At 35.9% G+C, this 24280-nt stretch overlaps 1 protein-coding gene across 2 annotated transcripts in view; it reads left to right on the forward strand.

The window, feature by feature from the left end:
* The window catches only part of CFAP47 (cilia and flagella associated protein 47), a 507751-nt gene that overhangs the window by 83168 nt on the left and 400303 nt on the right, over positions 1-24280 (forward strand). For both annotated transcript variants that reach the window (XM_086387631.1, XM_086387632.1), the window contains exon 22: positions 18678-18819. In XM_086387631.1, coding sequence (XP_086243757.1) covers positions 18678-18819 — 142 coding nt within the window. The remainder of the gene's footprint in view (positions 1-18677; positions 18820-24280) is intronic.

The raw sequence follows: 24280 nt of genomic DNA on the forward strand, positions 1-24280 counted from the left end.
ATTGTTTTTGGTTAATTATGTGGATCTTTTCCTTCTCTTCTATTTCTTGACCATCAGTTCAGTTCAGTCGCTCAGTAGTGCCTGATTTTGTGACCCCATGGGGTGCAGCACGCCAGGCTTCCCTGACCATCACCAACTCCCGGAGTTTACTCAAACTCATGTCCATTGAGACAGCAATGCCATTTAATCATTTCATCCTCTGTCATCCCCTTCTCCCACCTTCACTCTTTCCCAGTATCAGGGTTTTTTCAAATGAGTCAGTTCTTCACATCAGGTGGCGAAAGAATTGGAGTTTCAGCTTCAGCATCAGTCCTTCCAATGAATATTCAGTACTGACTTCCTTTAGGACTGGTTGGATCTTCTTGCAGTCCAAGGGACTCTCAAGAGTCTTCTCCAACACCCCAGTTCAAAAGCATCAATTCTTTGGCACTCAGCTTTCTTTATAGTCCAACTCTCACATCCATACATGACTACTGGAAAAACCGTAGCTTTGACTAGATGGACCTTTGTTGGCAAAGTAATGTCTTTGCTTTTTAATATGCTGTCTAGGTTGGTCATAACTTTTCTTCCAAGGAGCAAGAATCTTTTCATTTCATGATGGCAGTCACCATCTGCAGTGACTTTGGATCCCAAAAATATAGTCTGTCATAAAACCCTTTAACATTTGTTGTAAAGCTAGTTTGATGGTACTGAATTCTTTTAACTTTTGCTTGTCTGAAAAGCTTTTTATTTCTCTATCAATTTTGAATGAGAACTTTGACGGGTACAGTAATCTTGCTTGTAGATTTTTCCTTTTCAGTTCTTTAAATATATCCTGCCATTCCCTTCTGGCCTGCAGTTTCTGCTGAAAGATCAGCTGTTAAAAGTGTGGGGTTTCCCTTGTATGTTACTTGTTGCTTTTCCTTTGCTGCTTTCAATATTCTTTCTTTGTGTTTAGTCTTCATTAGTTTGATTAGTATGTATCTTGGCATGTTTCTCCTTGGGTTTATCCTGTATGGGACTCTGCGGCTCTTGGACTTGATTGACTATTTCCTTTTCCATGTTAGGGAAATTTTCAACTATAATCTCTTCAAAAATTTTGTCATACCCTTTATTTTTCTCTTCTTCTTCTGGGACCCCTATAATTTGAATGTTGGTGCATTTGATATTGTCCTAGAGGTTTGTACGATTATCCTCAGTGGTTTTTATTGTTTTTACTTTATTCTGCCCTTCAGAAGTTATTTCTACCATTTTATCTTCCAGCTCACTGATTCATTCTTCTGTTTCAGATATTATGCTATTGATTCCTTCTAGAGTATTTTTAATTTCAGTAATTGTGTTGTCTCTGTTTGTTTATTCTTTAATTCTTCTAGGTCTTTGTTAATTGATTCTTACATTTTCTCCATTTTGTTTTCAAGGGTTTTGATCATCTTTACTATAATTTTTCTGAATTATTTTTCTGGTAGTTTGCCTATTTCCTCTTCAGTTATTTGGACTTACGTATTTCTAGTTTGTTCCTTCATTTATGTAGTATTTCTCTGCCTTTTCTTTATTTTTTTTTAACTTGTATTTGAAGTCTCCTTTTCCCAGGCTTCAGGGTTGAATTCCTTCTTCCTTTTGGTTTCTGCCCTCCTAAGGTTAGTCCAGTGGTTTGTGTAAGCTTCCTATAGGATAAGATTTGTGCTGAGTTAGTTAGTTTGTTTTTCCTCTGATGAGCAAGGCTGAGTGAGGTGATAATCCTGTCTGCTGATGATTGGGTTTCTATTTTTGTTTTGTTTGTTGTTTAGATGAGGTGTCCTGCACAGGGTGCCTCTGGTGGTTGGGTGATGCCAAGTGTTGTATTCAGGTGGTTTCCTTTGTGTAAGTTCTCACTATTTGATACTCCCTAGAGCCACTTCATGTGAAGAGTTGACTCATTGGAAAAGACTCTGATGCTGGGAGGGATTGGGGGCAGGAGGAGAAGAGGGTGACAGAGGATGAGATGGCTGGATGGCATCACTGACTCGATGGACATGAGTTTGAGTGAACTCCAGGAGATGGTGATGGGCAGGGAGGCCTGGCGTGCTGCGATTCATGGGGTCACAAAGAGTCAGACACAACTGAGCGACTGAACTGAACTGAACTCAGTCTTAGAGTCAGTGCTCCCACTCCAAAGGATCAGGGCTGGATCTCTTATATTAAAAAGTGAATCCATATGTTTCTGACTCCAAGTCACTGGACTGGCAGGAAAGCCACCTGATTTGACAGCAGAACTCACCCCAGGCAGGAAGCATCAGGTACCTGATACTGAAGAAGAGTATCCTGATGATGGTGAAAGGTTGTTGCTGAACCATGAAAGACTCCAGGATTCTTGGCCTTCAGAGGAAAAGAATTCAATCTGGGGCCAGAGACAAGGCTTGATCACTCAGAGCTTTTGTGTAATAAAGTTTTATTAAAGTATAAAAGAGATAAAGAAAGCTTCTTACATAGACATCAGAAGAGGGCAGAAAGAGTGTCCCCTCACTAATGTTAGCAATGGAGTTACATATTTTTAATTAGTTATTAACAGTGAATCAAAAGAATGTCTGGAGGTTGTACTTACTAGACCCACTCCCATAATTTACATTTTAAGCTAACAGAATTAGCCAGAAGGTTTTTTCCAGAAACTGTCCTCAAGCAGGATACATTATTGTTATATAATCCTAAGGAATGTAGAGGGAAAAAAGTTTGTCCTTTCCTCATCCTTGAGAATTCCAGATCCCTCTCTCCTTGGGGACTTCCAGACTCCTTATCAACCTGCCTAGGAATTGACTCTGTCAATGGGACTTAAGGTGCTGCCGCCGCTGCTGCTGCTGCTAAGTCACTTCAGTCATGTCCAACTCTATGTGACCCCATAGACGGCAGCCCACCAGTCTCCCCCATTCCTGGGATTCTCCAGGCAAGAATACTGGAGTGGGTTGCCATTTCCTTCTCCAATGCATGAAAGTGAAAAATGAAAGTGAAGTCACTCAGTTGTGTCCGACTCTTAGCGACCCCATGGACTGCAGCCTACCAGGCTCCTCCGTCCATGGGATTTTCCAGGCAAGAGTACTGGAGTGGGTTGCCATTGCCTTTTCCAATTTAAGGTGCTAATGCAGGGGAGAAAAGCAGCAGCAGCTCACATGGAGTAGGTACTCAGGTGCGGTCATCACTTGCTTTCTTCCTCCTTCTAGTTCCGGGTATGTGTTTTATTCTGGAACATGATGCCACATCACTGCTCTGTGTTCCCAGCTTCCATTGTAGCTTGTCAAGGTGTCACTGACATTCTTAAGAGGAAGAATTAATTAGCCTGTCCCTTCTTCATGTTTCATCACAAGGTTGGTTCTGGGTAGCCATGAGATGAGTAGCTCTCCATTCCTGCCTGCCAAAATCTTAGAAGTTTCTGTAGAGGACTTAACTGGATTCAGTTAAATATACTGTCTAGATGGTCTTGACAACACCTACTCTCCCAAGACTAGGTGTGAGGCAGCATCCAGCCCTGGAAAAGCCAGAGGAACTCCTATCACAAAGACAGAGGACAGGGTCAGACCCTCGGGTTACGCTGTGGAACACTCCGGTGTCAGCCAGCAGTCCTGTTCTAGTTTTGACTAGTATAGGCTACTTTTCTGATATTAAAGAAGATGAAAATTTTTAATTTTACATACATTGTTGCATTATACAGCATTATGGTGTATACGATACTATGTTTTATTTCCATGGGTTTACTATATAATATTCATCTATTTAATACATCCATGGACCAATGACATTTAGATAGATACTGTTTAGCAAGGTTAACCAGAAGAAAGAGAACATCTTTGCTTTTTTTGAAAGTCATTTTAGGAATAATTTCCTTTGGCCTAATTTAGGCTGTCAGATAATATCAGAATACTAATGTTATTTAGATTTTCCTTTTATCTTTTCAGCAGAGGATTTTGAAGTGCATGGAATATTGTCAAAGTGTTACAATTATTTGTTGAATAACACAATCTGTGACTTTCTTATTTTAGACAGAAGCATAATTAACAAGTTATTTGAAGAGATTCAGAGGATGTTTATCTTCTTAATTTTTGCAGTATTTTAATATCTTTCAAAGCCTGCTCAACTCTCACATTTCCTAACGGTTTGCAAATTTTTTCAGCATCAACTTATATTTCAATCTTGGATATCAATAATGTTCTCCTGATTATTTAAGTCTTTTGTTAAAATTAAATGGGAATTTTAGAAGGCAGAAAGAAAACATAAACAATAAATAAATCCTGATAAATAACAATAACTGCTGCTTGTAGTTTGGAGTATCTTTGTTTCTTCTATCTCTGTAATTATAATGAAATAATACTTAATGAACATTTTTAACCTGCACTGTTTTTAGTGAATGTATTAATTTAAATGTTATGAGTTGCTTTTTGTATTATCAAATATTCTAAGTGCAATTTAATTTTTAAGGATGATATTTTATGGCTATACTATGTTAGCATTATTAAACTAAGATTTTTTTGCAAACTAATTATTATACTTAAGATTTTTCCATTTTTTGACTTTATAAATGAGTCTATAAGAAATCTCCTTGTAGTTAACTGTTTTCATATTATATGCTTTCATTATATTTTCCTAGAAGTAAAATAACTGGGTCAAACACTATGTACATATTTTAGACTGTTGATATATGTTGTCAAATTGCTCTTTCAAAAGGTTATACCAATAGTATTAACCACTAGTAACAGAAAATATTGCTTACTTTCTTCTTTCATTGTGCAACTAGGATGCATCAATTATATATATAATTGGTGTATAGTATATATATACAGTGTATATGTAGTGTAGTATATACATCATCAGTGTATATAGTATTCTGCCAGCCCCATAGATGAAAGGTGAATTTTTAAATTACATTTAATATTCTTTGATTCTTCTTGCATAAGACACCATACAGTAGTAATGATTTATTGGCTAACAATTTGACCTGCTTGCTACTATTAATAATGGTAACATTATATTGATTGATTTTTGTATGTTATGGAGTATAATCCTTTTTATATATTCCTGGATAGCTTCCTAGTATTATCTTGACAAATTTTGCATCCCTATTCATAAGGAATATCGGTCTATAGTTTTCTTTCCTTCAGTTGTCTTTGTCTGGTTTTAATATCAGGGTAATAGTGACTTCTTAGAATGAGTTGAGAAAGTTTTCTTCTGTTCTATTTTTGAAACAGTTATGAAGGATTGTTCAGTTCAGTTCAGTCGCTCAGTTGTGTCCGACTCTTTGCGACCCCATGAACCGCAGCATGCTAGGCCTCCCTGTCCATCACCAACTGCCAGAGTCTACCCAAACCCGTGTCCATTGAGTCAGTGATGCCATCCAACCATCTCATCCTCTGTCGTCCCTTTCTCCTGCCCTCAATATTTTCCAGCATCAGGGTCTTTTCCAATGAGTCAACTCTTTGCATCAGGTGGCCAAAGTATTGGAGTTTCAGCTTCAACATCAGTCCTTCCAATGAACACCCAGGACTGATCTCCTTTAGGATGGACTGGTTGGATCTCCTTGCAGTCCAGGGGACTCTCAAGAGTCTTCTCCAACACCACAGTTCAAAAGCATCAATTCTTTGGTGCTCAGCTTTATTTATAGTCCAACTCTCACATCCATACATGAACACTGGAAAAACCATAGCCTTTACTAGACGAACCTTTGTTGACAAAGTAATGCCTCTGCTTTTTAATATGCTATCTAGGTTGGTCATAACTTTCCTTCCAAAGAGTAAGCGTCTTTTAATTTCATGGCTGCAATCACCACCTGCAGTGATTTTGGAGCCCCAAAAAATAAAAGTCAGCCACTGTTTCCACTGTTTCTTGCCATGAAGTGATGTGACCGGATGCCATGATCTTAGTTTTCTGAATGTTGAACTTTAAGCCAACTTTTTCACTCTGTTCTTTCACTTTCATCAAGAGGCTCTTTAGTTCTTCTTCATTTTCTGCCATAAGGGTGGTATCATCTGCGTATCTGAGGTTATTTATATTTCTCCTGGCAATCTTGATTCCAGCTTGTGCTTCTTCCAGCCCAGTGTTTCTCATGATGTACTGTGCATATAAGCTAAATAAGCAGGGTGACAATATACAGCCTTGACATACTCCTTTTCCTATTTGGAACCAGTCTGTTGTTCCATGTCCAGTTCTAACTGTTGCTTCCTGACCTGCCTACAGGTTTCTCAAGAGGCAGGTCAGGTGGTCTGTTATTCCCATCTCCTTCAGAATTTTCCACATTTTATTGTGATCCACAGTCAAAGGCTGAAGGATTGTATTCTTCTTTAGTGATGTATTTCATCATTGAAGTCATCTGATATTGGGCTTTATCTGTCATCAGTTCAGTTCTGTTCAGTAGCTCAGTCATGTCTGACTCTTTGCAACCCCATGGACTGCAGTGTGTCAGGCTTCCCTGTCCATTACCAACTCCTGGAGCTTACTCAAACTCATGTCCATTGAGTTGGTGATGCCATCCAACCATCTCATCTCTGTTGTCCCCTTCTCCTCCTGCCTTCAATCTTTCCTAGCATCAGGGTCTTTTCCAATGAGTCAGTTCTTCACATCAGGTGGCCAAAATATTGGAGCCTCAGCTTCAGCAGTCCTTCCAGTGAATGTTCAGGATTGTTTTCCTTTAGGATGGACTGGTTGGATCTCCTTGCAGTCCAAGGGACTCTTGAGTCTTCTCTAACACCACAGTTCAAAAGCATCAATTCTTTTGGCTCTCAGCTTTCTTTATGGTCCAACTCTCACATCCATGCCTGACTCCTGGAAAAACTGTTTTGTCATATGTTTACTAAATAATTCAATCTATTAGCTATATTAAGGTTTTATTTTTTTTAAATTATAATGGTCCTTTAATTGATAATTACATAGTACTTAGAATTTATAAAGTACCCTCCTGCTTCTACTGCTAAATCACTTCAGTCGTGTCTGACTCTGGGTGACCCCATAGATCGCAGCCCACCAGGCTCCACCCGTCCCTGGGATTCTCCAGGCAAGAACACTGGAGTGGGTTACCATTTCCTTCTCCAATGCAGGAAAGTGAAAAGTGAAAGTAAAGTAGCTCAGTCGTGGCCGACTCTTCGCAACCCCGTGGACTGCAGCCTATAGGCTCCTCTGCTCATGGGATTTTCCAGGCAAGAGTACTGGAGTGGGTTGCCATTGCCTTCTCCAAAGTACCCTCCTATCTGATATCAATTTCCATTTGAATCCAATAAGACAAGCATTGAGACCTTAGATTTTTCTCCTTTTTCCAGTTGTAGAAGCTGATGCACAGTGAGTCTAAGGGACTTGTCAAGACTAGGTGTTGGTGAGGTATAGAGCTTAGATGTAAATGTTATATTCTCAGCCTCCTGGCCTGTCATGATACCGTGTTAGGAATCCAAATATGATGAAGAATACTATATATTTCTGCCTATAGACAAAAAAATTTCATATACTTTTTTGAGACTTATTACTTTCCTCCTAGTCATTAGCATTCAGAATCTTCAATTTCATAAAGTTGCCTTCATCAAAATGTCAGTGATCATTTTTATATAATCTCTTTTCTGTTCCATTTTGCATATTCATAGGGAGAAATTTGTAGCCATAATTTGTTTGTTCAGCTACCCTGGTGGCTCAGACAGTAAAGTGTCTGCCTGCAATTAGGAGACCCGGGTTTGATCCCTGGGTCGGGAAGATCCCCTGGAGAAGGAAATGGCAACCCACTCCAGTACTCTTGCCTGGAAAATTTCCATGGACTGAGGAGTCTGGTTGGCTACAGTCCATGGGGTCGCAAAGAGTCGGACACAACTGAGCAACTTCACTTTGTTTCTTCTGGTTGTTGGCGGATAATTATCCGATGCTTAAGCCTTTAATTGAATATACAAGAGTATTTGTAGAAATTTATAAAACCTATAATACAGTGGAAAGAAAGAAAAGTAATGACAAATTGTCAGGATTTTGTAGAATATTGGGAAATACTATTGTGAATTAAAAAGATACAAATCTGAACAAGACAACTCAGAAAACCAAATCTATGTCATTGAACATGTTATTTTATTAGTCAATACAGTGTATTTGCCATCCCAGGCCATAAATATGAATATCATTTCTGTGTCAGATCAAATCATAGGTAATGTTTTGTTTTTAACTTTTGCATATATTTCTCTTAGTAAAAATTTATAGCATCCACAACAAAAAGAGAGTTCCTCTTCTTTCTCATTTTTCAATTCTTTCTTTGTCGGTATTGCTTCTTAGATTTTAGATAGGTTTTACATGATTTTCCTCTGTCTAATGCCCTGCTTAGGATGGGGTCCATTGAATGTTGGTTTAATTTACTATCACTCATTCTGGTATGAACGGATGTTCCTTTAGTATTTATATTTTATCTTTTGAGAACTTTCTGTTCTGCTGAAAATACTCTGACTTCCCTTGATAAACTAAGGCCAGTAGTTCTTCCCTACTTTCCCCTGCCCCCAGCTTCATCTTTATTTTAATAGTTTTCTCTTTTCTTCTTCTGAGTGAGTTTCCATGTTTATTTATTGAGATATAATTAACATAAAACATGCATTAGTTTTCAGGGTATGACATGGTATTTTGATATATGTATGTATCATGGAATGATTACCACAATAAGTTTAGCTAACATCCATCACCACAAGTTATAATTTTATAATTATAAAGAAAGTTATAATTTCTTGCCTTGTGATGAGAACTTTTTAAAACATTAATTTATTTATTTTAATTGGAGACTAATTACTTTACAATATTGTAGTGGTTTTTGCCATACATTGACATGAATCTGCCATGGATGTACATATGACCCCCATCCTGAATCCCCCTCCTACCTCCCTCCTCATCCCATCCCTCAGGGTCGTCCTAGTGCACTGGCCCTGAGTGCCCTGTCTCATGCATTGAACCTGGACTGGTGATCTGTTTCACATATGGTAATATACATGTTTCAGTGCTATTCTCTCAAATCATCCCACCCTTGCCTTCTCCCACAGAGTCCAAAAGTCTGTTCTTTACATCTGTGTCTCTTTTGCTGTCTCACATATAGGATCATCATTACCATCTTTCTAAATTCCATATATATGTGTTAATATACTGTATTGATGTTTTTCTTTCTGACTTCACTCTGTATAATAGGCTTCAGTTTCGTGCACTTCATTAGAACTGATTCAAATGCATTCTTTTTAAAAGCTGAGTAATATTCCATTGTGTATATATGAACCACAGCTTTCTTATCCATTTGTCTGCCGATGGACATCTAGGTTGCTTCCATGTCCTGGCTATTATAAACAGTGCTGCGATGAACATTGGGGTACACGTGTCTGTTTCACTTCTGGTTTCCTCAGTGTGTATGCCCAGCAGTGGGATTGCTGGGTCGTATGGCAGTTCTATTTCCAGTTTTTTAAGGAATCTCCACACTGTTCTCCATAGTGGCTGTACTAGTTTGCATTCCCACCAACAGTGTAAGGAGGGTTCCCTTTTCTCCACATCCTCTCCAACATTTATTGTTTGTAGACTTTTTGATAGCAGCCATTCTGACCAGTGTGAGATGGTACCTCATTGTGGTTTTGATTTGCATTTCTCTGGTAATGAGTGATGTTGAGCATCTTTTCATGTGTTTGTTAGCCATCTGTATGTCTTCTTTGGAGAACTGTCTGTGTAGTTCTTTGGCCCAGTTTTTGATTGGGTCACTTATTTTTCTGGAATTGAGCTGCAGGAATTGCTAGTACATTTTTGAGATTAATTCTTAGTCAGTTGCTTTGTTTGCTATTATTTCCTCCCATTCTGAAGGCTGCCTTTTCACCTTGCTTATGGTTTCCTTTGTTGTGCAAAAGCTTTTAAGTTTAATTAGGTCCCATTTGTTTATTTTTGCTTTTATTTCCTTTACTCTGGGAGGTGGGTCATAGAAGATCCTGCTGTGATTTATGTCAGAGAGTGTTTTGCCTCTGTTTTCCTCTAGGAGTTTTATAGTTTCTGGTCTTACATTTAGATCTTTAGTGATGAGAACTTTTAAGATGTTCTCTCTTAGCCACTTTCAAGTATACAATACAGTATCATTAACTATAGTCATGTGCTATATGCTGTATCCCCAGGACTCATTTATCTTGTAACTGAAAGTTTGTACCTTTTGACCATCTTCACCCCATTTCAAGGATGAAGGTGATCAAATTTTCTATTTCTTCCAGAAATTTTGCCTAAGTCACCTAATTTGGCAGCATGCAATTATTCATAGTGTTCTCTTGGTATTTTTATTTAAGTAAGGCAAATAGTAATTTCCCCTATTTCATTTCTGATTTTAATAAATTATCTCACCTTTTGTCTTAGCCTATGTAAAGGTTTGTCCATTTTGTCTATATTTTTAAGATTCAGCTTTTGGTCACTTTTCTATACTTTTTTATTGTTTATTTTATTTTCACTTTAGCTTTTATTATTTACTTCCTTCTGCTTTGAGTTTAGTTTACTTTTCTTTTTTCTCGTTTTTTTTTTTTTAATTTTTATTGTAGTGTAGTTGATTTACAATGTTATTAATTATACAGCAAAGTGAATCTGTTATACATATACATGTATCCTCTCTTTTTCAGATTCTTTTCCCATATAGGCTATTACAGAGTATTGAGTAGAGTTCCCTGTGCTTGCTAGCGATCTGTTAGTTATGTATTTTATGTATAGTAATGTGTGTGTTAATTCCAATCTTCCAATTAATCCCTTACCCTCTGGTAACCACAAGTATATTTTCTATGTTTATAACTCTATTTCTGTTTTTATACATAAGTTTATCTGTTGCCTTTTTTAGATTCTACATATAAGCAATATCATATGATATTTGTTTTTCTCTGACTTGCTTTACTCAGTATGACAGTCTTATTCTTGTTTTTCAAGGTAGAAAGTCAGGGTATTGATTTGAGATTTTAAATTTTTATATAGGTTTTATAGGCTTTAGATTTCTCTCTAAGCATTGCTTTACTTGTATCTTAAAAGATTTGGTATTTTGTGTTTTCCATTCATCAGGTTTGCATTTTCTCATATAATTTCTTCTTAAACCTGTGGTTATTTAGGATGTTATTAAATTTCTACATATTTGCGCATTTACCAAACTTCATTGTGCTATTGATTTTTAATATAATTCCATGTGATTAGAGAATATCCTTTGTATTATTTAATTAGATGTAAATTTACTGAAGCTTTATTTATTGTTTTATGACACTCTATGTAGGTTATTTAGCTGTGTTGAGGTAAATCCAAAAGAAATAACTCTAAGAGTTGAAAATGATTACATCTGTGTGTGTGTGTGTGTGGTGTGAGTATACAATGGTGGAGAGAAGGGACTTCTGATTTTCAAAATAAGCTTTGTATGATTATTTTTGTTTTATTTTTGCAAGTATGTACCCTTATAATTTTGATAAAAACAAAAGTTCAAAATTAAAAGAAAATAATCCTTTTGTGACAAGTTATTATTTTAAAGCATTCAATTATATCATTCTCTTACCCAGTTCCTGCATCTGTATCTTTCATGTGTACCAATGTATGCAGACATACACACACACATACACACATTGTTCAGTAAAGAAAAGAAATGTAAGTTTGACAGTAATTTATAGGTTTTTAAGTATACTGAGATCGAGTTACATCTTTCTTAATAAGTCAGTGTTGTGATTTTATATTTTTATACAGTGAGTATATGTACTATGCTTTTAATGACATCCTTCATCCACAAAAGCATGTAGCTTAATGGTTACTAAAGATTAGAAAAAATACATAATCGGATTTAAATCTGTTACATGATTTTTTGGGAAGATGCATATGCTTGTCAAGTGGCTCATTGGTAAAGAATCTGCTTGCCAATGCAGATTCAATGTTGACGTGGGTCAACAAGATCCCCTGGAGAAGGAAATGGCAGCCCACTCCAGTATTCTTGCCTGGGAAATCCCATGAACAGAGGAGCCTGGTGGACTACAATCCATGGGGGTCACAAAAGAGTCAGACACGACTTAGTGACTGTAGAGCAACAATAAAATATTCAATTTGTCATTTTTTTAGCCCAATTTACTATTTAACGCTTTCAACAATTAAAAACTCAGACATCTATTTCTTAATGTTTGGACCATGACTCTTCAAGGATTCCTAAATTCAGTATGAAATTAAATTATACATATTTATAGTTTTCTGGAGTGCCACACATTGCTTAACATTTTTAATTGTTCTATGTTTACTAGGTAGTTTAAAGGAGATTTACCTAGTGCATCACAGTGTAATTCAGTCCAATAAGAACATAAAAATGCTGCAGAGACAGCACACCCTGTGAGATTTTACTCACTAAATTTGTGCCAGTGAGGCAGATTGATTATGTGGTTTCCAGTATTTCAGATGTCCTTCACTATATTTATAGCTACTTATAAGTTATCTGTCTTCATGTGTGTGTGTGTGTGTAGATATAAATAGCCAGTGGTGCTTTCTTGGTTGACCTATGCAGCAGGAAAATGTGAAATCAGCAGTAAAGGACTTGATTTATTTCTAGTTGTAACCCTTCCTTTCCTACATTGCACCAGGTTTGGATACAATCAGAACTGCTGATGGACAATTTCTATTTTATTTGGCATCCTTGACCGGACTTGTTTGTTTACACTAAGTCACTCAAGCCCTTCCTTTCCTATGGGCCACTTATATGTCTTCTGGGCCATTGTACAGAGTTGTGCTTCCTTACATGGTAATCACTAGTCATATATATTTACATGAAGCTGAAGTTAATTAAGATTAATTATTTTCTCAGTTAACATAGCCACATTTCAAGTTCTCAGTATCCATATGTGACTGTTGGATAGTATAGAACATTTCCATAATCACAGAAAGTTGTATTTGACTGTGTTAGAATAGATCTTTCCTTCTTTTTTATCCTTCCTGTTCCTGCTCTATATTTTCCTACTTTATATTTTCCCTAAAGCTCTTGAAAATGAGCGAACATTGTTCACTATTTCTACCAACTTTTTTTTTTTTAATCCACCATCCTTCTTCTGCCTTTCAAGGGTATGCAACCTTTGGGTAAACATTTTGTAGTAGTTACTCTGGATTTACAGCCATTTTTACAGGAAGGTAAGAAAAATCCTTCAAGTATTAAAAGAGAAGACTTTCGAATGACACCTGCCCCTTTTCTATTCATAAAAATTTTTTCTACCAGTACTGAACAAGAACTGAAATCTTTTCTATATCAGAATATCATTCTTCTCTTGGAAGTATGTCTGTTTGAATGACAGCTTCTCAGTTCAGTTCAGTTCAGTCGCTCAGTCATGTCCGACTCTCTGAGACCCCATGAATCGCAGCACACCAGGCCTCCCTGTCCAACACCAACTCCCGGAGTTCACTCAGACTCACGTCCATCGAGTCAGTGATACCATGCAGCCATCTCATCCTCTGTCGTCCCCTTCTCCTCCTGCCCCCAATCCCTCCCAGCATCAGAGTCTTTTCCAATGAGTTAACTCTTCGCATGAGGTAGCCAAAGTACTGGAGTTTCAGCTTTAGCATCATTCCTTCCAAACAAATCCCAGGGCTGATCTCCTTTAGAATGGACTGGTTGGATCTCCTTGCAGTCCAAGGGACTCTCAAGAGTCTTCTCCAGCACCACAGTTCAAAAGTATCAGTTCTTCGGTGCTCAGCCTTCTTCACAGTCCAACTCTCACATCCATACATGACCACTGGAAAAACCATAGCCTTGACTACACGGACCTTTGTTGGCAAAGTAATGTCTCTGCTTTTGAATATGCTATCTAGGTTGGTCATAACTTTCTTTCCAAGGAGTAAGCGTCTTTTAATTTCATGGCTGCAGTCAGCATCTGCAGGGATTTTGGAGCCCAGAAAAATAAAGTCTGGCACTGTTTCCACTGTTTCCCCATCTATTTCCCATGAGGAAAGTATATAGAATGGCACACATCACAAAACTTTCAGTTTTCCCTCTTCATTAGTTACCTTAGTGGGCTCACAAAGATTAGGACTCAGCTTCTTGGTTCTCTTCATGTATCATTGAGTTTTAGTGTAAAAAGTGTTGTAGACTCATAGTTCTGTTGACGTGATAAAACTTACATGAGTGAAAAAATCATGGACCTCTCAATCTTGTAATTACAGGGCTACTTGGGTAAAAACACATTTTGGGGGGTAAATTCTTTGTAAAGATTTGAGTTAAGAGAGGGCAAGACCAGTATGACTTCCCGCGTACACACAGTTGACAATTAAAGAAGGTGGGGATTGGTTCTTAGCTCTGTAAATTCATCACACAGTATTTTAGAAAACATGTTACAGGAAGGGAGAAAGGCCTCATGCTTAAAATAAAAGAGAAAGTTAAGGGCTAAGATCAGTACATTGAATTATCTTGATAATCACTAAGAACATCGTCATCAGTGATCGTATCAAACATCTTGAATGAAGCCTACAGTCATGTTCTGTGTTAAACCTCTCCCATCAATGCAGTCTTCCACTCTTACCATCCCTGATTTTGGGACACAACACAGATCCAGTGACAGTTAAGACTCACTATCCAGCAACTGTTGGGATTTAATCCATCGTGATCACTCTTTGCTTTGATCATCCCCGAAAATGGAACCCTCTGAGTATACACTGCCATTCCTGCTAGCTCTGTGCTCTTTCCCGCCTGTTTTTTTTCTCTTCCCCTCTGCCCTCTAGGATATCTACATTTACATAAGCCCTTGATGTTTTGGGGGATTCCTTTCCCTTCACTATTTCTTCTTGCTATGACCATGGCTATCTCTAGGGCTTTACTTCTTATATAGCCTTTTCTGTGGATCAGGATGTAGCTCTAGAGGTGAAGCTTTCTGGAAGCCTTGCTCCCTGGGTTGATTTTTCTAGATGGTCTTTGTTACAAATGGCTGCCTCTTTGAACTTTGCATTATGTGAGTTTACCACTCTCTGGACATTGCTACCAGCTAGGTGCATTGCACATTCTGCTCCCTACTCTTCTCATTTTCTGAGTGATTTCAGTGTCCATATGGAGGTCCATCCAGAACCCTGGCCTCTCAGTTCCTTGTCTTCATGTTTCCATTGATTTTCTTTATTCCCCTCAGCTCTTCTATTGGGAACCCATGTCCATCAACCATAATCAGATGACGATGATGGTTTTGGAAACATACTTTTAGATATTACTTGACTTTAAAATGAGTTCATATTATGTTAATAAAAAAAAAAAGAATAAGATAGTACCTAGTGTTAGTTGCTCAGCTGTGTCTGACTCTGCTACCCCATGGACTGTAGCCCACCAGACTCCTCTGTCCATGGAATTCTCCAGACAAGAACAGTGGAGTGAGTTACCATTTCCTTCCCCATGATAGTACCTAAAAGTAATATAAATACTATTAAAATATGTGTGAGCATAAGTATTGATATCTGTTAATACGATAAGCAAAAAATGAAGGAAAAAAAACCCAGAAGCGGTAAAATATAAATGAGACAAAATATAACTGGTTGTTGATAATTAATAATGAGAAATTCCAGGAGAAATAAGATCAAACGAAGTTTTAAGAGCTGGAATATGGAAGGGTAGTATTTGTACGTGAACTCTATCTTTATTCAGTTTAACCCTTGACATCTGTGTGCTGGTATCACTACAGATGAGTTGCTTGCTCAAAATAAATGAAACATCCATGAAAATACTATATTTTACAGTATTTTTATGCTTTTATAATTATGTTATAAGAACAGATTATTTACAAAAGACTGATGTGAGATGGTATTGGTAATGAGGTGGTCAGTGTCTTAGTCTGTTCAGACTGCTGTAATGCAGTACCACAGAGTGCGTGATTTATAAGTGACAAAAATTTATTTCTTACAGTTTGGGAGGCTGGATTTCTTAAGATTATGGCACCAGCCTATTAGGGTGAGGGCTCTCTTCTGAGTTGCAAACTTCTTGATGTGCCCTCACAGGGTGGAAGAGGCTAAGAATCTCTCTGGAGTGTCTTTTATAAGGCACCAATTCCAGTTACACGACTCCAATCCCCAGTCATGAGGCCTCATGGCTTAAGCACATCCCAAAGCGCCACCTCCTCATTTTATCATTTTTGGGGCTTAGGATTTCAACATATGAATTTGGGGGAGACATTTTCAGACCATAGCAGCCAGCTAGTGTTAAATAAAAACAAAATGAAAGCCCAAGAGTTTGCCTAGTTGGGTAATATGCATGGCAAGCTGTAAGTATACCCTTTATATTATTAATATTTAGTTCTTATATTAAAAACTTATTTTTTTACTTCTCTAGGTTCTTGAGATTATCAGATTATGACTATCTGGGGAATTCCTGAAAACCACTGGTTGATTTGTCCTTCATATATTTTTAAAAATAATAATTTGTTGAGTGGCAATTTCTGTAACATAGAATTAACCATTTGGAATTAATGGAGTGCCTTTACAATATGGTATAACCACGCCCTTTATCTCATTTCAAAGCATTTCTATCACTCCAAATTAAAACCCTTTACCCTTTCCCCATCTCTCTTCCCACCAGCCACTCACAGTCACCAATCTGCGTCCAATCTCTATGGATTTATCTCTTCTGGATATTTCATGGAAAATCACCTTTCCAAAATTTCCTAAATTTTTCTTGTGTTTATTTGTAGTCACCCTCTCCTCCACTTTCAGGTTCGGGCAAACACTGATCTCATTTTGTTTGTGTAATTTTGTCTTTTCACTTGTATGAATGAAATTATAAAGTATGTTGCCTTATCATTCTGGCTTCTCTCACTTAGAATAATACATTTGAAATCCATCCATATTTTTCTGTTTAACAGTAGTTCATTCCAGTTTATTGTTGAAATGTATTTTATTATATGCATTTACCAAAATATGTTGCCTATTCAGTATTTGGAAGGGATTTGCCTTGGTTTCAGGCTTTCACAATTATAAATAAGGCTACTAAAACATTTCCATGCAGTCTTTTGTAGGAAAAAATTTTTGTTTTTGTTTGGTAAGCATTTAGGGTTGGGCATCTCTGAGCCTTATGTTAAGTATGTATTTAATTTTCTAAGAATCTGGAAAACGTTCCACAAATGATGAGAAAATTTTACATTCCTGTCAGCAATTCATAAATGTATTAGGTGCCTGCATCTTTATCAGCACTTGGTAGTTATCATTTTTATTTAAGCATTTTGATAGGTGTAAAGTGTTAATCTTCTGTGATTTTAAGTTGCATTTTTCTCATATCTGATGATGTTAAACATATTTTTATACGGTAACATGTCATATGTACATTTTCTTTTCTTAACTCTCTTTTCAAATCTTTTACATAGTTTTTCATTAAGTTTTTCTCTTAATCTTTGTGCGTTATTTATATATTTAGGATGCAAATTGAATTTTTTCAGGAATAATGTTTTTTGACTAGTAATTTTGTTTTTTAACATTATCCTTAACAGAACTGTTTAAAATTTGATTAAGTACACTTTAATTATTTTTTATAGATGATTATTTTGATATTGCACTTAAGAAATATTTTTCTCCTACATTTTCTTCCGCAGAGTTTATAGTTTTAGGCTTTATATTTAGGTCTTTGGTCCATTTTGAATTAATAGGAATTATTTCTAATGTCACTTATTTTTTTATTTTTAAGAATTCTATTTGGACTCATTAAAAATAAGCCAAGTCTTATGTTGAAAAAAAAATGTGCTTTCAATGTTACAAGGCAACTTTTTTTGAAACTGTCTTTTTTGAAACTGCTGTTTTGCAAAATCCATAATATCTCATTAGATCTCCTGAACTTATTCATCTGGCATAACTGAAACTTTGTACCCTTTGACCAACATCTCCCCATATCTTCCTTCCCCCAACCCTTGGCAACCACCCTGTACTCTCTGCTTCTGAGTTTGACTGTTTTAGATTCCACGTGTAAATGACATCATACATTATTTGTGTTTCTGTGTATGGTTTGTTTCATTTAGTATAATGTCCTTCAGCCCCATCCATGTTGTTGCGAATGGCAGAATTTCCTGCTGCTTTTAAAGTTGAGAAACATTCCATTGTATGTGTGTATCACCTTTACTTTTTTATCCATTCATCCTTTCATGAATATGTGGGCTATTTCCACATCGTGACTATTGTGAATAATGTGGCAGTGAAGATAGGAGTGCAGGTAATACTCTTGAGATCCTGATTGCAGTTCCTTTGGCTAAATACTCAAAAGTGATATTGCTGGATAATATGTTAGTTCTGGTAACAGTATTGTACTTTATACTTGAAATTTGCTTAGAGTGTGGATCCTAAGTGTTCTTTCTCTCTCTCTCATACATACATAGACACATACATACACACAGTAACTACATGACGTGATGGATATATGAATAGCCTGATTGTGTTATTTCACTATGTATATCAAATTATCAAGTTGTAAACTTTAAATATGTACAATAAAAAATAGTATAAAATGAAATAGGTGAAGGAAATAAAGAGATACACACCTCCAATTATAAATAAACCACAATAATGTAATATTCTACATAAGGAAAATGGTCAATGACATTGTAATAACTTTGTATGGTGACAGTTGATTACTAGACTTATGGTGATCATCTCATAATATATGCAAATATCAAATCACTATGTACTGCACCTGAAACAACATAATAATGTACCCTGTTTTTAAATTCTAAAATATCACAATTTTTATACCAAAAATAGCCAGTTATAATGTATATTTTGTCTAACAGGTGGCAACGTACAACTTTAGAATTCAAGTTCGAGTTAATGTCTTTGCAGCTTCAGAACTTGACTCTCAATGTCGTTTGTCAGACTCTCATGTGATTCCAAATAAACCACCAGTTATTCGACCATGTCATATTCAAGCTACTGGTATGTAATATGAAACATTCAACTGATATGCGTATCAACTATTTATTCTTATATAGCTAGAAATTTAAAAAATTACAGCATGATATTCATTTTTTAAAAATAGAAATGCTAGAAAGTAAATTTATTATATGGTTCTTGTGTATGTTTGTGAGTCTGTGAGACTGAATTTTGATAAATAGCATGGATATACTGTCACATGATTTACCTTTGCTTAAAAAATAGGATGTAATTAAAAACAGAGGTCAGGTTAGTACTTTGTTTTTTGTGTGGGCAATTTAAATGATTATTTCAAAATAGAAATTGTTAAAATAAAATACATTTGTTATAAAATAAAGTGATGAAAAAAATTTTTAAGGGAATGCTTTCCCTCAAAAGGGATGAGTTACCAAAGAACTAAGTACAAGTAAAGAAGGATAATTATTTTAAAATTTTGAATTATTTATTGAATATTTATTTATTCATTTTCTTCAAGTATTCAAATATAAAACTGATGCCCTCTGCAGACTATACTTTTGACTGGCTTAGGCTTGCATTGTATTATGTGCTTAAGTATTTTTCTTGAAAATTTAAGTCTAGTTTATATTATACTGTATTTTGTTTTTATTGTTCTGACATTAGTTGTCTTTAATAATAAAATAGTGATCAGTTAATAATTGTACTTGGCACCGAGTTAGAGAAGCCTCATTAAAGTAGCATATACACTATAGGGATTTATTTCACTCCCATTTAAAATACAGAATCAGTAATTGCACAACTGGTAGAAAAGTTCCATGACATTAAAAATTTATGCCTTGTTTTAAGATATCTTTTTAGATTAGGCAAATTACTTTAATGAAAAAGAAAATATAATTCACTTATTTTATAATTAAAAATTAATGTATCATCATTAAGGAAAATTGGAAAATGTAGAAACACAGAAAACATCATCTGGAATGTGACTATTTATAATACACCATTATTAGTAATTTGGTGTCTCACTCTTCTTTTGTTCCATATTTAGCTTCTATTAGTTTATTTATAGCATAGTAGAGATCTTACTGCCTATGTTAAGTTGAAATCTGATCATCTGATAGAAACTTTACCATTGTCCTAAGTTCTTGTGGGTTTTTTCACTCTGGAAGTTAATGTTCTTGAGTTTTATAATGTTTTCCTAAATTGCTTCCTGAAAAAGCACTTTGCCATTATTTTCCATATTTCTTTTTCTGACTCCTATTGGTTAGATTTTGTACCTCTTTGATTGTATTGTATGTTTTAATTATTTTATATATTCTCCCTTAGTGTCCTTTTCCTCATCTTTTTATTTTATTTCCCAGAATTTTTTTTCTGAACTAACTATTTTATCTCTTAAAAAATTATCTTGGTGATTGTAAACTAACAGGATTTTCAAACATTTTTTCTTATTGTTTCTTTACTTATGGAGTTTTTTAAAATGAAAGCAACACTTTATGTCTGTAGTTATAGTATAAATTATTTGAGCTTTTCTTCAGTTGAGTACATTGTCTCAATTTTTGCTGAAATATTTTTCCTTCATATCTGTCTCCCTCATGTTGAGGAGTTCCTTAAATGTCGATTGAGTCTTGCCTGTTCTCTTATGTTTCTTAGGGAGTCTCACAGTGTTGGCTTCAGCACCAACTGTTATATCTTTTCGTGACAAACTGGATGCCAGTGAATGTTTTAATTTAGGGGGGGAACCAAAATATTAGTATGTGAGACCTTAATCTTGAGGACGTTTCTCCAGAAAATGTTTCTGTAATAATCTGTATTGGGTAGAATGTAGCTTTGTATAAGCAAAATTTGTTGTTCAGTCACTCAATCGTGTCCAACATGTTGCAACCCCATGGACTGCAGCATGCCAGGCCTCCCTGTCCTTCACCATCTCCTGGAGCTTGCTCAAACTCATGTTAGTTAAGTCAGTGATGCCATCCAACCATCTCGTCCTCTGTAGTCCCCTTCTCTTCCTGCCTTCAATCTTTCCCAGCATCAGGGCCTTTTCTAATGAGTTAGCTCTTTGCATCAGGTAGCCAAAGTATTGAAGTTTCAGCTTCAGCATCAGTCCTTCCAAAGAATATTCAGGACTGGTTTCCTTTAGGATGGACTGGCTTGATATGCTTGCATTCCAAGGGACTCTCAAGAGCCTTCTCTGACACCACAGTTCAAAAGCATCAATTCTTTATCTAATTGATAAAATAGATAAAATTATCTTATATCAGTTTTTCTAATTGATAAGTGAAATAGAGATCACTAAATTGTGTCATAATATGGCAAAAGAGTGATTTGTTTTAAAAGATACAACCAGTCTATTACTTTCACTGTTAATCCCCAATTGTCAATTTGAAAATAGGCAGAATATCTTAGCCATTTCTTGTATATGGGCCGTAACATTGTCTTTTCCTAAGATTACTCATGACAAGAGTTAGGGGTAACACAGTGATGGAAATTATCTGTGCCTTTCTCTTATTCTACATATCCTAACTTCCTGCCAAGGTATCTATTAATTCTACTGGTAAAAAAAAAATTGCTTGTAAGATATATGAGCTTTTGCATCAGAAATTGGTTTCTTTCCAGGGAGTTATATTGCCATAAACATGTAAGATTCTTTAGTTTGCATTAAGGATTATAAGCATCCTCAAGGTAAGTTTCAAAAAGTATAGATTTTTCAGCTCTGGTTTCTGGTTCAGTGTGTAAGAAGCTTAGAAGTCACTGCTCCATCCTTACAGCAAGTTAAAAAGCTAAGCAAACTGAAAAATCAACAGATCTTCTTAGATCTACAAGAAAAGTGAGGTCACAGGGCAAACTCATGCCTCTGAAAATGGAGAGACTCATGGGCAAATACAGAGAATCACAACTTACTGAATGGAACAGAAACTCCAACGTAGAAGTTCCTTTGGGAATCAATGCCTGGATAAGGAAGCCTGTACTGTAACTGAGGAATTTCTGGAAGTTCAGCATGGGCAAGTCTGAGAGCAACAGTCTCTATGGGGCCCCAGTCATACTCCATGGGGCCCCTTTCATACTTCTGTGAATTTTACCTCTAGGAGCTTGACTTGATTCTCTTAAGTGATTATGAGAGAAAAATACCCTCATGGTTCTGGCAAGGGTGAGGAAAAGGAATTTTGAAATATTCCAAAGCATTCTGTTCTGCTTAACAAGGTATGCCCTCTGCAGAAACTCGTTGACCAGATCTTGCTGGGGTTTTATCAGAAACTCCCTGATCTCAGGGAAGGGAAATATCCAACTCCAGTCTCCTCTAACCTTCTCTGTGTGAGAAAAGAAATATTAATACTCAACTCAGCCCACTCTAACCATTTAGTCCCAAATTGGTAGTGGTGGTGTGCAGATTGAGAAAGACATGTAAAGTTCATATTCTAGAGACATGGACTCACCAAAAGACTGAGATCTAATCATAGGATTATAGAATGTTTCTGCCCCCCACAACCTACTACTTTATTACTAAAGGTCTGTTCAGAGCAGTTCCTTTTACCCAGTACATCATATCTAAGAATCAAGGAAAAATGTATAAGACATACTAAAATGTGAAAAACACAGTTTTCAGAGACAGAACAAGAGTTGAAAACCAGATGCAGTTATGGCATAGATATTGGAATTATCATATTGAGAATGTAAAATAACTGATTAATATGCTTAGAACTCTAATGGATAAAGTAGACACCATGCAGGAACAGATGGGCAATATAAGCAAAGAGATTAAAATTCTAAGAAAGATCCAGAAGGAATGCTGTGGAGCAAAAACAGTGGAACAAAAATGAAGAATCTCATGAGTAGGATTATTAGTGGACTGGATGTGGCTGGGGAAAGAATCTCTGAGCTTGAGGATATCTCAATAGATATCTCCAAAGGAAAGCAAATATTAAAAAAAAAAGACTGAAAAAAAAGAGAAAAAAGAACAGACTGAATACTGTGGGACAACTACAAAATATTAATATGTGCATACTTGAAATATCAGAGGGAGAAGAAAAAGTGACAAGAAATATTTGAAACATAATGACTGAGAATTTCCTCCAAATTAATGTCAGACACCAAGCCATAATCCAAAAAGCTCAGAGAACACCACACAGGATGAATGGCAAAAAAACAACATTTAGGAATATTACTTTCAAACTGCAAAAAAATCAAAGATTGAGAACATCCTCAGGATGCATGCACCTCAATGTTCCTTGCAGCACTGTTTACAATAGCCAGGACATGGAAGCAACCTAAATGTTCATCATCAGGGGAATGGATATAAAAGATGTGCTATAAAAGATGTGTGTATATATATACACACACAATGGAATATTACTCAGCCATAAAAGGAGCAAAAGAATGCCATTTGTAGTGACATGGATGGACCTAGAGATCTTCATACAGAGTGAAGTGAGTCAGAAAGAGAAAGACACATTGTATAATTTAATCTATATGTAGAATCTAGAAAAATGGTACACATGACCTTACTTGCAAAGCAGAAATAAATAGAGTCACAGATGTAGAAAACAAACTTACAGTTACTAAGGTGGGAAAAGGGGCTAAGATGAATTGGGAGACTGTAATTGGCATATACAGACTAAAATAGACAACTAGAGAACCTGCTGTGTAGTACAGGGAACTCTACTCAGTTCTCTGTTGTAGCCTAGATGGGAAGGGAATCTAAAAAAGAGGGGATATATGTATATAACTCATTTACTTTGCTGAATAGCAGAAGCTAACACAACACTGTAAAGTAACTATACTCCATAAAAATTAATTTTATAAAAGTTAAAGTAATTCAGAGGAAAAGACACCTTAATATACTAAGGAGCAAAGATAAAAGTAACATGTGACTTCTCCTGAGAAACTATGCCAACAAAAAGAGAATGGAGAGATTATATAAAGTGTTGAGAGACAGAAAAATACCAACCTAGAATTCTGTACCTTGAGAAATTATCATTCAAAAGTAAAGGAGAATTAAAGCCTTTTACAAACAAAAAAAACTTGAGGGGATCTGTTGCCAAAAGACCAGTCTTGAAAGAAATTTTTTTAAATTAATAAATTTATTTTAATTAGAGGCTAATTACTTTGCAATATTGTGGTTTTTGCCCCACATTGACATGAATCAGCCACAGGTGTTAAAAAGTTCTTTAGTGGGAAGAAATATGATATAGCTGAAAAACTTGGATCTATAAAGAAAAGAGCACTGGAAGCAAAATAAAGGTAAAATAAGAGTTTTTAGTTTTCATATTCTTAACCTAACATTTAAGTCTATACAGTATAATAGCAGAAGTGTATTTATATGCTTATGTATACTTATATATAAGTGAAATTAATGACAATAATGACACAAGCAGTGGTAGAGAGGGATTAAAATTATTTTGTTATTAAAAGGTCCTTGCAGATAAGACAAATGCTCTGATATCACTTGCATATGGAATATAAAAATAAATAAATATATATTAAAAAAATAGAAACAGACCCACATATATAGAGA

Source organism: Bos grunniens, chromosome X (genome assembly GCF_055505025.1).
Source record: "Bos grunniens cultivar Pamir isolate PY7600 chromosome X, Bosgru_T2T1.0, whole genome shotgun sequence".
NCBI lineage: Eukaryota > Metazoa > Chordata > Mammalia > Artiodactyla > Bovidae > Bos > Bos grunniens.